This window comes from Solea solea, chromosome 6 (genome assembly GCF_958295425.1).
Source record: "Solea solea chromosome 6, fSolSol10.1, whole genome shotgun sequence".
Classification (NCBI taxonomy): Eukaryota; Metazoa; Chordata; class Actinopteri; order Pleuronectiformes; family Soleidae; genus Solea; species Solea solea.
The window spans coordinates 25,230,592-25,245,460 of NC_081139.1; the positions used below are offsets into that span (position 1 = coordinate 25,230,592).

The 14,869-nt window shown below is 43.4% G+C and overlaps 1 protein-coding gene across 3 annotated transcripts in view; it reads right to left on the reverse strand.

The window, feature by feature from the left end:
* The window catches only part of sulf2a (sulfatase 2a), a 43,533-nt gene that overhangs the window by 2,100 nt on the left and 26,564 nt on the right, over window positions 1-14,869 (reverse strand). For all 3 annotated transcript variants that reach the window (XM_058632309.1, XM_058632308.1, XM_058632310.1), the window contains 17 exons: window positions 12,139-12,376; window positions 11,236-11,475; window positions 10,890-11,041; window positions 10,177-10,346; window positions 6,534-6,684; window positions 5,404-5,579; window positions 5,145-5,273; window positions 4,782-4,838; window positions 4,531-4,660; window positions 3,963-4,170; window positions 2,037-2,295; window positions 1,795-1,891; window positions 881-975; window positions 731-790; window positions 483-649; window positions 227-369; window positions 29-137 (listed from right to left, as the gene is read on the reverse strand). In XM_058632309.1, the coding sequence (XP_058488292.1) occupies window positions 29-137; window positions 227-369; window positions 483-649; window positions 731-790; window positions 881-975; window positions 1,795-1,891; window positions 2,037-2,295; window positions 3,963-4,170; window positions 4,531-4,660; window positions 4,782-4,838; window positions 5,145-5,273; window positions 5,404-5,579; window positions 6,534-6,684; window positions 10,177-10,346; window positions 10,890-11,041; window positions 11,236-11,475; window positions 12,139-12,337 (2,542 nt within the window). In that variant the 5' untranslated portion in view covers window positions 12,338-12,376. The remainder of the gene's footprint in view (window positions 1-28; window positions 138-226; window positions 370-482; window positions 650-730; window positions 791-880; window positions 976-1,794; window positions 1,892-2,036; window positions 2,296-3,962; window positions 4,171-4,530; window positions 4,661-4,781; window positions 4,839-5,144; window positions 5,274-5,403; window positions 5,580-6,533; window positions 6,685-10,176; window positions 10,347-10,889; window positions 11,042-11,235; window positions 11,476-12,138; window positions 12,377-14,869) is intronic.

Here is a 14,869-nt window from a genome sequence, read left to right on the forward strand (position 1 = left end):
CGTCGTCACCCGTGTGTTCTTTCCTCACCCTTCTCCTGGTTGCACTGCTTATGTCCCTTGCAGCTTCGTAACTCCATGAGCTGCTGATGCATTGCATTCAGAGCGTTGCGGTCGAGGGAGCTGACAGCATTTATCAGCTACAGGAATAATGAGGACACAATGTCAGAGGGCGCTTTGGGAAACTTGTGTTGTTGACATTAACGGTGTGTCTGTAGAGGAGACTAACCTGATACGGGTCAGTGTTGAGGTCGAAATACTCCAGGAAACCTGTGGCAAACTCGCAAAACAGGAAGTTGTGTGTGTCATTGATGGTCCTCAGGCACCAGTACGTGTTGTTGTTAGCGCTGGTGCAGGCACAGAACGGACCCACTGAGGGAGAGAGGATGAGGAAGGGAGGGGTGAGAGCGGACAAACAATGGCTGATACAAGTTTTTCCGAAAATATCCTTTTCCATATCTGCTCTGTGCGTGTCATGTCCTCACTTGTCCAGAAGGGGGCAGTCTGCCAGTGGTGGTTGTCGTGGGTGAAGCAAGTGAGGCCGGGCATGCTGCAGGTGTCGTTGTTCTGGAGTCTTTTGAGGAATTTACGGAGTTTCTTCCTGCGTTTCTGCTCCTTCTGCAGCCACTGGGCCTTCTGCTTGGACGGCATTCTGACCAGAACAGACACGTTTATGAGAACGACACCGCAACACAAAACCACAATCCCACAGTGTGTGTGTGTGTGTGTTTACCTCAGTGAGTGCATGTGTCCTGCATTTAGCCTGAGAGTGTCTTTAGGCTTCAGGAGAACACTGAAAAAGTCACATGACAACAGTCAAATACAAGATGACATCCCAGTGCTGGTGACTGTGATTATGATGCGCCCTCACGCTCTCTCTCACCTGGGAGTGTCACACTGACATTCCTCTGGTCGCACCTTTTTCAGGTGACCTTTGACATCGCGCAAGTTCTTGATTTTGGTTTGCAGTGTTTCAATCTGAGTGCAACAAACACAGAGCCACACAAAGATCACAATATAAGACATGATTGACAACAGCTGAGCTCCTCCCCTGTGCTGAGAACCAGCCTCAGGCACAGTCGCACTCGTGCTCTCATTGGTTGCTCGCAGGGAGGGACACAAGGAAAGTACAATGTTAGCAATTTAAAGCTACATAAAACCTAACTTTTACATTATTATTGTGCCTCAGCAGTGCAATTGTGGGCAGGGTCAAGAAGAACTGCTGAGACAAATGTCTCCGACCGGTTTAAAGTCGCCTCGCTTTAGTAGCACAATGTTGCCTCTGATTTGGTCTCTTGACACAAATCACTTCCTGGGTGAGACAAGATCTAAACACCGCGATACTGAGGAAGAGTTCACAGAGAGTTGTGTGGAGCTAATGTTGTGAACTCAATGACAATATTAGTGCAGTGGCTAGCCAGCACTGTTGCCTCACAGCGAGACAGGTTAGAATGTGCTGTTTTGACACAAACTTAGCAAATGAGGCAGCAGTAGAACCTGCAGCTCCTGTGCACTTTGGTGGAGGTTTACAAAGCTTTCCAGTAAGAATAAAATATCTAATGGTGAGACAAAGCAATGCACATTTGCAGAATTAAGCAGGCGTTCTTAAATATGTTTTCCTTTTGTCCCATGTTTTCATTGAGAGGAAGCATCTGTATCTCATGGGGCATGCAGCACTGACTCTGTGTCTGCAGCACTGACTCTGTGTCTGCAGCACCGACTCTGTGTCTGTACCTCATACAAACAAACTTCAAAAACTATCCCTTTAACAAGGAAAAGTGGGGACTGTATCAGTACCTCATGTTCAATGTGTAGTTTGTGGTCTTTCCATGCTTGAAGGGACTTGTAAAGTCCTCCATCACACTTCACTGTGTCATTCATAAGAATGGAGCACCTACAGGAACCAGGACAAACAAATTAGCCTGGAAAGATTATTTATGAACAATTAGTTTACCTAAAACACATCACTGCAGAGACATTACATAGACTTGTATTCATTTTCTGGAGATTTACCAACTATCCATACAACAAGTCTTCACCTGTAAGTGACTTTGAGAGAAGCAGGTGGTGTGAGTCTGTTGTCAGTGCTGGGTTTGGCTGTGACTCCCATCCCGCTGAATTCTTCATTGTCCTCCTCACCGCTCACTCCTGTCCTCCTGCCTTTGGTCCAGCTGTTATTCCTGGAGCCCAGCGGCCGGTAGCCCTCCTCCAGGTCCACGGCGTACAGGTCTCCGTCCAGCTCAAATGATACAGAGCGAGCCCAGCGCTTCCTCGAGACACCCTTACTGAATTTTGTCTCTGTGTAAGATGAGACAGAGCGATGTGAATATGTTTGTGATACTGTAGATCAGGATCTATGATGATGTAGACAAGTGGAGACCAGTATATACTTGTTTTATTCAAGGCCCTGTGACTAATGGCCAACTTGTGTACTCTAACCCAGTCATTCCCAGAGAATAGGTTGGTAACTTTTACATCAGAAGTATTAAATATGTGCATAAAAATGTGGTATATTGATCAATGAAGTGGTATATTATACTCAAGCCTCTTTTTTGCAGTTACACATTTTTGCGTTTCCACGAGCATAGCACCTAGTATCTTGTGTGTAAAACGAAGTCACAGCAGTTTCATGCAGCCACGTAGTGATGACTCCGCCCATGGGAGGTGCTATATTGTAATGGAGAACCAACCAAACTGTGTAGAGGCGAGGCAAGTCGAGGCGGGCTGGGACCATGTAGTGGAAACCCGGCATTAGGCTAACAATGTGGGGCCAAAGCGGGTTTTGCCCCACCTGTGATTGTCTACTTCAAGTCCATGCCCATTGTACCATTTCCAGGCTTCCTGGGTACCAAGTTGGTATTAAGCCAAGGTGGTGCACTCACACTCACTCTCTCACACTCAGGGTATGAATATGACTTTTTATATGTCATTAACCTTGTCTCTTTCTCTCCCTAGTTTGTGTCTTTCCTTCCTTTCCTCTCTCTCTCTGTATCCTCATCTTGCAGGTTGCAGGATCCAGATCCAGTTTTCGAGGCTATTGCTATCATACATATCATCACCATTATTATTATGCTATAATTAGAAGTTGATATCAGTCTAATTTTTTATCAACACTGTCTGCTGCTGCTTATATGAATTGCATTGTATTGCTATAAACATGTCATCATTGACTGTATACACTTGTAACTTGATACAGTTGTTGTGTATCTGCTCCTGGTCTCTCTCTCTCTTCTGTCTCTACCTCATCTCTCTCTTGTCCTTTCTCTCCCCCCTTCTGTCCCCCACCTCTCCTCTGTCCCCCATGTTCCTTTCACCCCAACCGGTCGAGGCAGATGGCTGCACATCTCTGAGCCTGGTTCTGTCAAGAGGGAGTTTTTTTTGTGTGAACTGTTGGGGTTCTCTGCTCTCCTTGATGTTGTAGGGACTTGGAGATAATGTGTGTTTTGTGTTTTGTGTGATTTGGCGCTATACAAATAAAATTGAATTGATATGTGGGTAACACAGGTAAGGCCACCATGGAAACCATGGACAAACTCACCTGGGATCCATATTGTCAGCCCAAAATATAACCCTTATGGGGCTTACATGAGCAGTAATCTCTCTAAAATGCTTAAAATAATAAAAACACAGAAATGGCAGAAACAATGTTCATAATTGCTGCACAGACTTGCTCTCATCACATTTCATATTGTGAATTAGGGTGCAATGGTTTGTCATCTCTTATAAGTGTTTGGGAGATGCTGCTCTAACCCACCACTTGATGGCAACATAAACACACACTTCTCATCTCATGAATACTTCAAAAGCACACTATGTTCACTTGAGATTAATGGTCCTGTTTGACAGAGCTGTGTTGGCTGCAACGAGGACATTTCAGAGGGAATAAAGAGTCTCTTTCTAAACAAAATGGCATTGATTAATAACTGGCAGAACAACAGTACATGTGAGTGTTTAAAGGAACTCACTCTTCTTGGTGAGCAGCCTCTTCCTCTTCAGGACTGAGCTTTTCAAGGCCACATCTGCACAGTTGCAGCTGTCTGAGTTGGAGGTGAGAGACAGTTGAGAAACGCTGCTGGCCATCAGAGCCTGCATGCGTGGGGCAAAGAGACCAGCCATGCCCTTGCACTTATACAGCCTCAGCTTACCACCCGGGTCCTCCACACACTGCCATTTCTGAAACAGAAGCAGTGTGAAACATGAGGATAATGGTTATTTTTTCCGGCAGCAGAATGAATTTAAAGCGTTCTTAAACTTAAAAACAAACAAACCCAGACAGACCTCCAGATGAATATTCTTTAAGAATATCAAAGGCTTCTTTGTACACAAACACATGCAAATACATGTCCTACTCAACTAATGTTTTTTAAGGATTAAAAAAAAGACTTTGATGTTAAATGAAACCCTCAGAGCAAAAAGGTCTGCACATTAGACTCAGAATAGTGTGAACTAAACTGCAAGTTAACACTCTACACCCAATGTTGTTGTCGTCAGACTCAAACCAGCTCTGGTTCTGAGCTGCTGTGGGTCCGGTACCTGTCCTGGCTGCTGGCAGGATGTCTGGTACTCTGCTTTCTGGCAAAGGTCCTTCACGCGCTGGTATTTTGGCAGGAAGTTCTCCTCCTGCTCCATTTCCTTCCCATCAGCTCTCTTGTGTGGAGGTTTCCTGTAAGAATAGGGAAGCACATGCTGTTTGTTTGAGTGCTGCAAAGGTAAGGAGCTTGATGTCACAGGAAGACGATGCCTGGAGCAAGATGTACAATGAAAGGTCAATCAATAAAATGTACCCTCTCTCTACGAGGAAAGAATCTCTCCATGTTTTCGCCTTCCTGTTCATCTGGAATCTGGAAAACAAGCAGAGAGAAATCAAATAGCCCCAGTGGAACAACTCTGTGATATTTGCAATGAGCAAACATGCAGTCCATTTTAAAATGCCATCCTTAAAGGGCTGAGAAGAAAGAGGTGTTAGGTGTTTGTATTTGGATTGCAGATTTCAATACGTCCAAGAAAACACAGAGAACAGAGTTCTGTAAAAGTTTATCAAGTCCCAGTAAATTAATTCTCTGCACACAGACACCTGCACGGTTTAAATGTCATTCTGTCTATTGAAGGCCGAGGTAGTGAGGAAAATAGCTGATGTGTGTCTTCACCTATTGACCGGTCTGTCTGTGTCCAGCAGCTTAAGGATCGACTTGCCATCCATTTCTGCAGGGATATCAACACCGGCCATGTCCAGCAGCGTCGGTGCCAGGTCAATATTCAACACGACGTGAGGATTACTGCAGGGGAGCAGGAGGGTAATGATATCTTTAAACCGGACTCACCAGAAAAGATCATGTTGTCATTTAGCTTACATATGAGCATCATAGATATCAGAATACTGAACAAAAAGAATAGTCTCTTACTCACATGGTACCGTGCTCCACGTTAGGTCCTCGTACATAGAAGGGAACGCGGATATCAAACTCATAAGGCATCGACTTGCCCTTGACCAGACCAAACTGGCCGATATGGTAGCCATGGTCTGAGGTGTAAATGATGTAGGTGTTGTCCACCTCCCCTGTCTCCACCAACACGTTGTACACCTATGGAGGATATTTCATTTATTTATTTTGAACATTAAAAAATGTATATATATACATACATATATATATATATATATATATATATATATATATATATATATATATATAAATATATATATACACATATACTATTTTTTATTTTGAACATAAAAAAATTAAAATAATAAAAAAGATATATATAGTATATACATATATGTTTATATATGTATATATAGTATATACATAGTATATATATAGTATATACTTTATATATATTACATGTGGTTTCCTACTGTATATATATATATATATATATATATATATATATATATATATATATATATATATATATATATATATTATGATATAGGCGAGTAGGAACAAGAAACATGTTTATCTGGTCAATTTTCCTCCACGCTATGACATCATCGTGTTCTCTATACCAGTCACATGACCCTGTGATAAAAAGTAAACACTCCGTGCTAATAGTCACCCTTAATATATTTCACTCCCCTTCATCGTCCCAATAGCTTGCAAATATAATCTCGTTGCACATCTTCCACTGCACAGCTTCATCTTCACTCTTGATTTCCTCACTCAAAAACACCCCATAAACTGATATGCACATGCTTTTACGAGTGGTGCCAGAACAGCTATGTTTTAAAGTCTCTCTTAAATTGTAGCCCCCCCCCTTTGTCCATAAACAGGTTTTGTACAGTGCTAGGAGTAAATTATTTGTACTTGGTGCATAACTTGTGCTGTTTTTGAATTTTCAGAACTTGATTTGGGACCATGAAATGCTCACACAGTGTAAAAAACACGTTACACTACATGTCGAACAGTTGATGTCTCCTGTGCTAGTTTCAAGGAAAAGGGGATTGCACAATTTACCAAGCGTGTCAGTGAATACATTACACAGTCAGAATAAGCACAGATCTCTCAGGACTTGTGTTGGTGTGTGCCGGTCTGCCTAACCTTCTCCACACTGTCGTCCACAGACAGCAGCGTCTGCATCCTCCGGCGCTGCAGCATGTTCGTGAACTGCATGTGGACGGGCTTCATGGCTCCAGTGTAGCGAAGGATCCAGTGCTTGTCCAGGTTTGGGGCATAGTTGTAGCTCGGGGTTCTGAGTGTGGTGGAAAGATAGAGATGTAAGAGAGAAATAAAGTATTAAAGGAAGATAAGATGAAAAACTGTAAAAAACAACAACAATCTAGACCCAGGTTTGCGACCCATGGTCTGAGTGAGGGCCTTTCTTCATGTTTGCAGTTCATTAGAGACTCTAAAGTGAACATAGGGGACAAAATAATGACAATTCTGTCTGTAAACATTGCCTTAGACCTGGCTATAATAATGATTTTGCTGCACTTATCCATCAGACCTTAACCTGAGAGCTAGAGAACACCGATTTATTGTCTAAAAGGCGTCTGATAGCTCTAAATTGGAGGATAGATGTGGAGCTTGGATCCAGTGTATGGCTCAGTGCATGTCAATGCAGAGGATAATGTATATTTAAAAAAATAAATTGGGTGTGGATGAAGGGATCTGGAAAGCATTCAGTAACTTTATAGAGAAAGAAGATACGGCAGAGCTTCTATTCTGCTTCATTTATGCACTTAAGGTAAGAAGGGATAGAAGCATACTCAATATTAACTTAATACGGTAAACTAAATGCACTTTTTTACTGTTTGTAGTGATTGTATTTATTTGATTTATCTATTTATTTTGCTAAGGTGCCACCTGTATTTTTGATGGACATTATAAAACAAATGTTGAGATATATTTGGAGAACAAGCTGTGAATGATTTCTAACACTACTATAATATAAAAATATAAAATAACATGTGTACAGTACCCTGCTCTGCCCTGCTATAATAAATAATTAAAAACATTGTTAAATAAAAAGTTCTGTTCTTTTATTTCCATATTCTAGAACTGCAAAATGTATTATAGGGCAGCCTGTGGCCAAGTGGAAAGGGAACTTGGCTTGTAATCGGAAGGCCGAAACCACCAGGCCGAAAGCAAGGTACCCAACCCCCATTGCTCCCTGGGCGCTACTCAGTGTGGCAGCCCACTGCTCCTAATTCTAGGATGGGTCAAAATGCAGAGAATAATTTCCCTAAGGGGATTAATAAAGTATCTAAAAATAGAAAGTGTCAATAGTTGTTAAGTTACAACGTAATCATCCGCAGACCTTTATTTTACTTTCTTTCCAAAGTAGCCAGAAAACTGTTTATACAAGCTCGACTAAACATAAATCATGTAAAATGCAGAGCACCGCAGTCAATAAGTGTGTACACAGTGAGCACAGTTTGATCAATATTTAACTCCGAGCCGTGTGGAACTTTAATTATTTGAGAATAAACACGGCTAAATAGCTAATGAGATCCTAGAAGGAAATATATTTAATGCTTAAAGTGGATCGATTTGAATTTTAAGAAATGTTAATGCCTCGCACAGCCTGCTCCACTGGGCAGCTCTAATGTAGTGTGAAGATGTGTCTGCAGGGTGCCAAGGTGAGAAGACGCTTTATCACCAGAGCAGCGCCAGACTTTTACTGCCTCTCTCTCTCTCTCTCTCTCTCTCTCTCCCTCTCTCCCTCTCTCTCTCGTGCTCTCATGTGCTTGATAATGGCAGAGGGAGACGGAGTGAGAAAAATAGCTCGCGCAGGCATGCTCCGAAAACATCACCCGAGGGAGAGCAAATTTATGGAGAAAGAGCAATTAAAAGTTTGTATAAAGACACCGGGGGCTACATTTTTAAGAATATTCTGTGTATAAAGCCTGTGTGGCACAGGTTAATGATGCTGCAGGGATTAGTGTGTGTGTGTGTGTGTGTGTGTGTGTGTGGGGGGGGGGGGGGGGTTGGGGGGTTGGACAAGGGGCAGAAACTGCAGTCTCATTACTGGCCTTGGATCTGTCTCTCGAGGGCAATAGCAGGTCTTCTATTAGCCAGCAGCAGCAGGCATGGACGGTCAGAAAGACAAAGGCTGAGAGGCTTTATACACACGTGTGTGTGTGTGTGTGTGTGTTCTAGGTATTACTCATGTTGTGGGAACTGTCTTCCTTACTAAGGTAAATGATTACATTATGTATGGTTAGGATGAGGTTAGGGTTATACCAGTACTAGTTATGGTTAAGGTTAGAGTAATTCTCCAGGAAATGAATGTAGGTCAATGCAATGTCCTCTGAAGTCATGAAAAACCAGACTGTGTGTGTGTGTGTGTGTGTGTGTGATTACCTGTGCAATATCAATCATTCCTCTCCAATCATGGCTGACAAAGTGGTACAAATTACCCGAGCTCATTACAGCGGTAAGACTAATGTGAACAACACATGAGCCAAATAAAGTGGAGTGAAACACAGCCTGTGGGGGGGAGGGGGAGGGGGCGGGGGCTGGTGCCTTTGCTGCCAACAGCGTATACTGCAGGCAGAGGAATACATGATCGCCCTGAGATTATGGAATTTAAGTCATTCTGGGTCAAATGAATTGAAAGAGAGCGTGGATGTGAAGATGACTCATTTGTAAGCAAATATCTATGAATCATCGTGTCAGTTTTGTCCCACATACACACGCACAGTGTTTTACAGCAGATAGGTGAAGGCTTCCCTCGTCAAACCTTTTCCCCTTTATTTCTTACCATAAAACATACCATGGCTAGTACTGGCATCATCAATAGCTCTATTTTCTTTAAGATGATAATGATGACTGAAATGTAATCATAAGAAAATTCCATCCACAGCTGTTAGAAAATAAGATAAGCAGTAGCGGGTGGAAAAGTCTGGGTTACTAACTTTACCCATTTCCCATTCTAATCGAGGGTCTCTCATGTTCTCCCCATGTGTGCGTGGCTTTTCTCTGGGTTCTCCGGTTTCCTCCCACAGTACAAAAAACCAGCAGCGGTTAATTGGACACTCTCACTCAGACTCTTGACCGTGGGTGTGTGTGAGTGAGAGTGGAGGTGGGAGTGGCTCCAGCTACCTGCGACCCTCATGTGGAGGATAAAGTGGTAGACAATGAATGAATGACATAAACAAATATTCACCCATCTTCTACCACTTTATCCTCCACATGAGGGTCATGGGGGGGAGCTGTGCCAATCTCAGCTGACATAGGGTGATAGGCGGGGGTCACACCCTGGACAGTTCACCAGTCCATCACAGGGAGACATGTAGAGACAAAGAACCATTCACTCTCACACCTACAGTTAATTTAGAGTGACCCATTTACCTAATGTTTTTGGACAGTGGGAGGAAGCTGGAGAACCTGGAGAAACCCCCCCACCCCACACACACACACGTTATGCACTCCATGCAGAAAGGCCCTTGTTCCAACTGGGGCTTGAACCCAGGACTTTTTGCTGCAAAGGCAGGAGCGCTAACCACTAAACCAACCAATTTAATTACTGTATTAATATTTGCATCTTTCACTGAGTGGAAGAATGCTGTGGTTTTTCCGTAACATGCAAACCCCACGCAGAAAGACCCTTAGTTGAACTGCAATTCAAACCAGTGACCTTGCTGCGAGGCAACAATGCTAGCCACTATGCCATTGTACGACAAATGTGCAAAAAAAAAAAAACAGGCTTATGGAAACAAGCCTTCTGTTTTTTTCTTACATGTGCTGTGATGCGTTGGGGAAGGCGGAGCTATACTGTGGGGCGGAGTCCTCTGGGCCGTGTGGGGCGACATGGCTGAGGACCATCATGACAGGGCGGTGAGGGTACATCATCTTGGACATGCGGAAGTAGTTGACGCTGTCATTGGTGATGACGTCAGTCAGGTAATCCTGTGGAGTCGGACAGACACAACTCAAATAATAATCCACAATCGATGTGAGTGCAGCCTTCGTGCCTTAAAGGTATAATTCAAATATTTTTGAAGGCACTGACACTCGCCCTTTGCACTTTAGACATGAAAAGATGGACTTTAGTGAATGAGAGTGAGTGCTTTATACACTTTTTTGAAATGAAATTCTCAGTCTGAAAAATCTGTCTAATGATGAAATAAACATATTATAGACTTAAGCAGGTGTAGATGTTATTAAATGAGCTCCTTGCTTGTGTTTTCACTGAGATCGAGCCTCTGCTGCTTATTCCAGGTGGAGCAGAGTCAGCACTAACTATGTGTCAGTGCCTCACACAACCACACTTAATGTACTATCCCTTTAAAGTCAGCTATAAATCCAAATTAAGAAAAAGAAAACAATTTATCAATGAAATAAACTCACAGTGGAAAGAAGCAATATTCAAATGTAAGTAACCTTTGAATGTTTTTCTTATACTGTGCAGGTCAGCATTGTGCCTGAGAGAGGAATGAGCACGATTTCTACCTTTGAGTAGTTGCTGCTGTGTTTCTCTCGCACTCCGTTCCTGCAGAGCGTGTAGTTGTAGAAACGGGAGTTCTTCACCAGCGCCACCCACTCCTTCCAGCCAGGGGGCACATACGAGCCGTTGTACTCATTCAGATACTTTCCAAAAAAGGCTGAGTGAGGAACAGGATTATGTTAATGAATGTGTGAAGCTCTCAACTTAAAGGTCTCGTGTGTAACTTTCAGGTGAATTTTCTTTCATTTTGAGTGTACAAACACCTGAATTGTTGTTTTTAAATATTGTGTTTATACACACTGTGCCTTTAAACTACGTTAGCTATACGTGGATCAAATGTGGACTGGTCACCTGTCCTGTATCCGGAGTTGTTGAGGTGCACGGCAAACGTGTGCGGCTCGTGGTGAGCTTGCCATGAGGGCGAGGAGCAGTTTTCGTTGTTGGTGAAGGTGTGGTGGTTGTGCACATACTTCCCCGTCAGGATGGACGAGCGGGACGGGCAGCACATAGGTGTGGTGGAGAAAGCGTTGGAGAAGTGCGTGCCGCCCTTTTCCATGATGTGCCGCGTTTTGTTCATGGCCTGCATTGAGCCTGGGGGGAGAACAGAGGGGGTGGGGGTTGTGTGGAGGCAGAGCAGGAGGATGAGCGGGGATTCAAAGCCCGTGAATTGAAATGCAAGAGACACAGAGAGGACATGAGAGTGAGAGACTGCAGAAAACAGACTGGATTACATGTGAAACATATAAAACATGTGGCATGGTGAGGGAAAAAACGGGGAATGCATCATTTTAGTCCAAGTGTAACCCATTTGGACGCTGTGTACTGAAAGCTTTTCAGGCTGATGGGGATTGTTTGGGCAAACAGATGCTTGACCATAAATTCCTGCTCTTCAATGGGAGTCTTTTAACCAGCAATCACAGGGGGACAAAAGATGTCACCGAGGCCATTATACAGCCACTTCAGTCCAATACGCCGCTAAAGGACTTAAGCCGGTAGGGAGATGGCCAGGATTTGGCAACCAGACAATGGAAGTCATAGGCCGCCTTCGTTTCATGCCAGCAATGAAGGAGTTGGCAAGTGGAGCACATGACTTTGAGTGGGCCAGTTGTGATAGTGCCAAGAGGCAGCTTTAAGCTGACTTTCCCCCTCACTGATGCTGTTGGATACACAACGGGAGAGAAAAAGAGAGACAGATGCACACACAGGAAACACATACGCACAAGAACGGAAGGATGTTGGACGACGCTCTCTTACCCAGCTCAATGTCCTGATCGTCAGTGAGGATCAGGATGATGTTGGGTCGGATGTTGCGAGTGTGACGGTCCTTCTGCGGACGAGACCTGAGGCGGTAGCCAGACAGATAGCCAGAGCCCTGGGCCACAGGGATCACCTCCACCAGGACGAGAAGCAGCAGAGGAAGAGAGACAGAGGCGGAGAGCACGCGCCCTGCCATCACGCTAACCTGCAGTCACCTCCACGGTCCTCACTCAACCTGAGACACAGAGAGAGAGAGAGAGAGGGAGATAAAAATAAACATACATGATAGAAAACAGCAGATGCAAGCCCTGCTCGGCCATTACAGGGTGCTCTCCCTCACAAATGGAGCAGTTTAGGCTGAGCTCAGCTTGTTAATAAATCATTAATGATGCATTAGTGTGGTGTCATTGGCTGTGTGTAATGATCTCTGGTGATGAGCACATGGCTGCCAGGCTGAGGCTAATGGGCCTGGGCCCGGGGCCAGCACAGGCCTCACCTCCCCTTGAGAGGGTTAGGATGGATATGAGGGATGAGGGGAGGTGAAGAGGAAAGAGAGGATGAGAAGAGAGGGATGAAGAAGGGGTCACCATTTAAAGAGAGAGAATCTTACACGACAGAGAAATGTGTAAGCACCTGTGTAAATGAAAGCAGGAGTAAATGACAGTAGTAATATCACAGAGGCAAACACAATAAAAAGAAAATGACAAACTCTGCTCTCTGTGTAGTGAGAAAAAAAACTTACAGTCAATTTCCTGTCACATTGAGCTTCCTCTAAATGAATCTCTGCATGTCTTTCACCCAAACTACACTCTCTATAACTTCTCCTCATAAACCCCTCTGCAGTTTACCATGGCAACAGTTACTGTTGTCTTATGTATGACCTGGAATTAGCATGAAACTGCAGGAGCAAATTGCAACACAAATGCAATATAACAAAGCAATATGAGCAGTTGTCTCTACCTTGGATTTTATGAAGCACTCACTCATAGTCAGTGATAATCTGCTGTACACTCTCATTGAAAACATGGCTGCCAGTGAGGATACAAGGACAATCAGATGGATATTAGCCACTCAAAAAAACATCTACATCTGCTTGGAAATACTATGTTTGCTGCTTTATATTATACTGTTATAAACTTCTCACTCGCCTGAATCAAAGTCCATAGATAAATGAACACATGAACTTACTGATGGAAACAGCAGTAAATCAACAACTCTTTTGTTGTGATGATTTTCTCTGTACACTTTGGTGACTTAAGCCGGTGTAGATGTTATTAGGTGATGCTGATTTACCTTGTGCCCCCTGCTAGCAGCCATGTTTTCAGTGAGGACCAGTGACCACGTCTAATGCTGCGTTCCATTTCACTCAGAAGTTGGAAATGGGAGTTATGTCACCCCCAAGTTCACCACAGTAACTCGTGTGAGCAATACCAGTGGATAACAACGCTCTCCATGGTATTATGCACACACAAACAGCATTGCAACATGTCCAGCTACAAATAGGCTCATGGAGCCTTTAGGCTGGCTCAGTGAATTCAGCACTGTATGTATCCACATCTTTAAAAAACAACAACATTCAAACATAAATTAAATTAAATTAAATTAAATTAAATTAAATTAAATTAAATTAAATTAAATTAAATTAAATTAAATTAAATTAAATTAAATTAAATTAAATTAAACATTTGGCAGAAGATATATCTTGATACCTCTACAATAATAACAAAAAACTTCATTAACCTTGTAATCCATGTTCCTGAGTCTGTCTTTCACATGCCCATAATCATTAACACTGTTTACTGCAGTGACAGATACTGTATTCCACTGAAAGGTAGGGGTCCGAGCACGTGTGTGTGTTTGTGAGTCCACAAACACGCGAGTTTGATGATTAAGACGGTAACGCAAACACAACGGCAGGCTTTCTCTGCTGGGCCTGGAAAACAGTTTGTGAGGATTTGCGGAGGCAAGTCAACACAAACATTACCAGTGCATATAAAATACAATAAAAGACAAGATAATGCAATTACAAGAGGTGCTTTGGAGCATTTAAGTGTGAGTTGAATGCACAAAAATCTGCGTTGAGCCAAAAGTTCCCTGTTCCTCTGTGGTGTATCAAGGTCGTCCCTATCACACACACACAGCCATGCTCATCTTCATCCTCCTCCACACACACAGAAATGAAATGTATGACAGCAGCTGTGTTTGCTCTGGTTTCCCACTCCAGGGCATATGCTTCTTCCCTGGGGGAGCATGAGAGCTCTGACCCAGGGTACTGTGTGTGTAGAAATCATCCTTGTTCCTGTCTTGTGTTCACTCGCTGCCTGAATCCCTCATGTCTGGCACGGGAAGACCAAGAAAACCATTTCAAAGAGTGATCCACATTTATTTCTGTCTGCTGTGAACAGTTATTATTTACAGTGAATTTAGACTGCACTCAGCACTCAGTCCTCTATCGAGTGTGGTTTTGTGGTGTAGAACAGTTGGGTTGAGGCCCACAGAGGGGTCGTGGGAAAGGCTTTTGTGTCATCAAATCATAATTCATAAATAAAAAAAGCACGCAACCACAAGAAAAGCCTGGTGTGAAGCTACTTCTGATGGTGTTTATTTTGTATTTCATGAATAGAAACAATGCATGAGTTCTGTCAAGCAATACTATCAGACCTGACTGAGGGAGTGTTTGTGTATATACAGCAGCAGCTCAGGGGCGGGCGTGAACAAAAAGTATCCC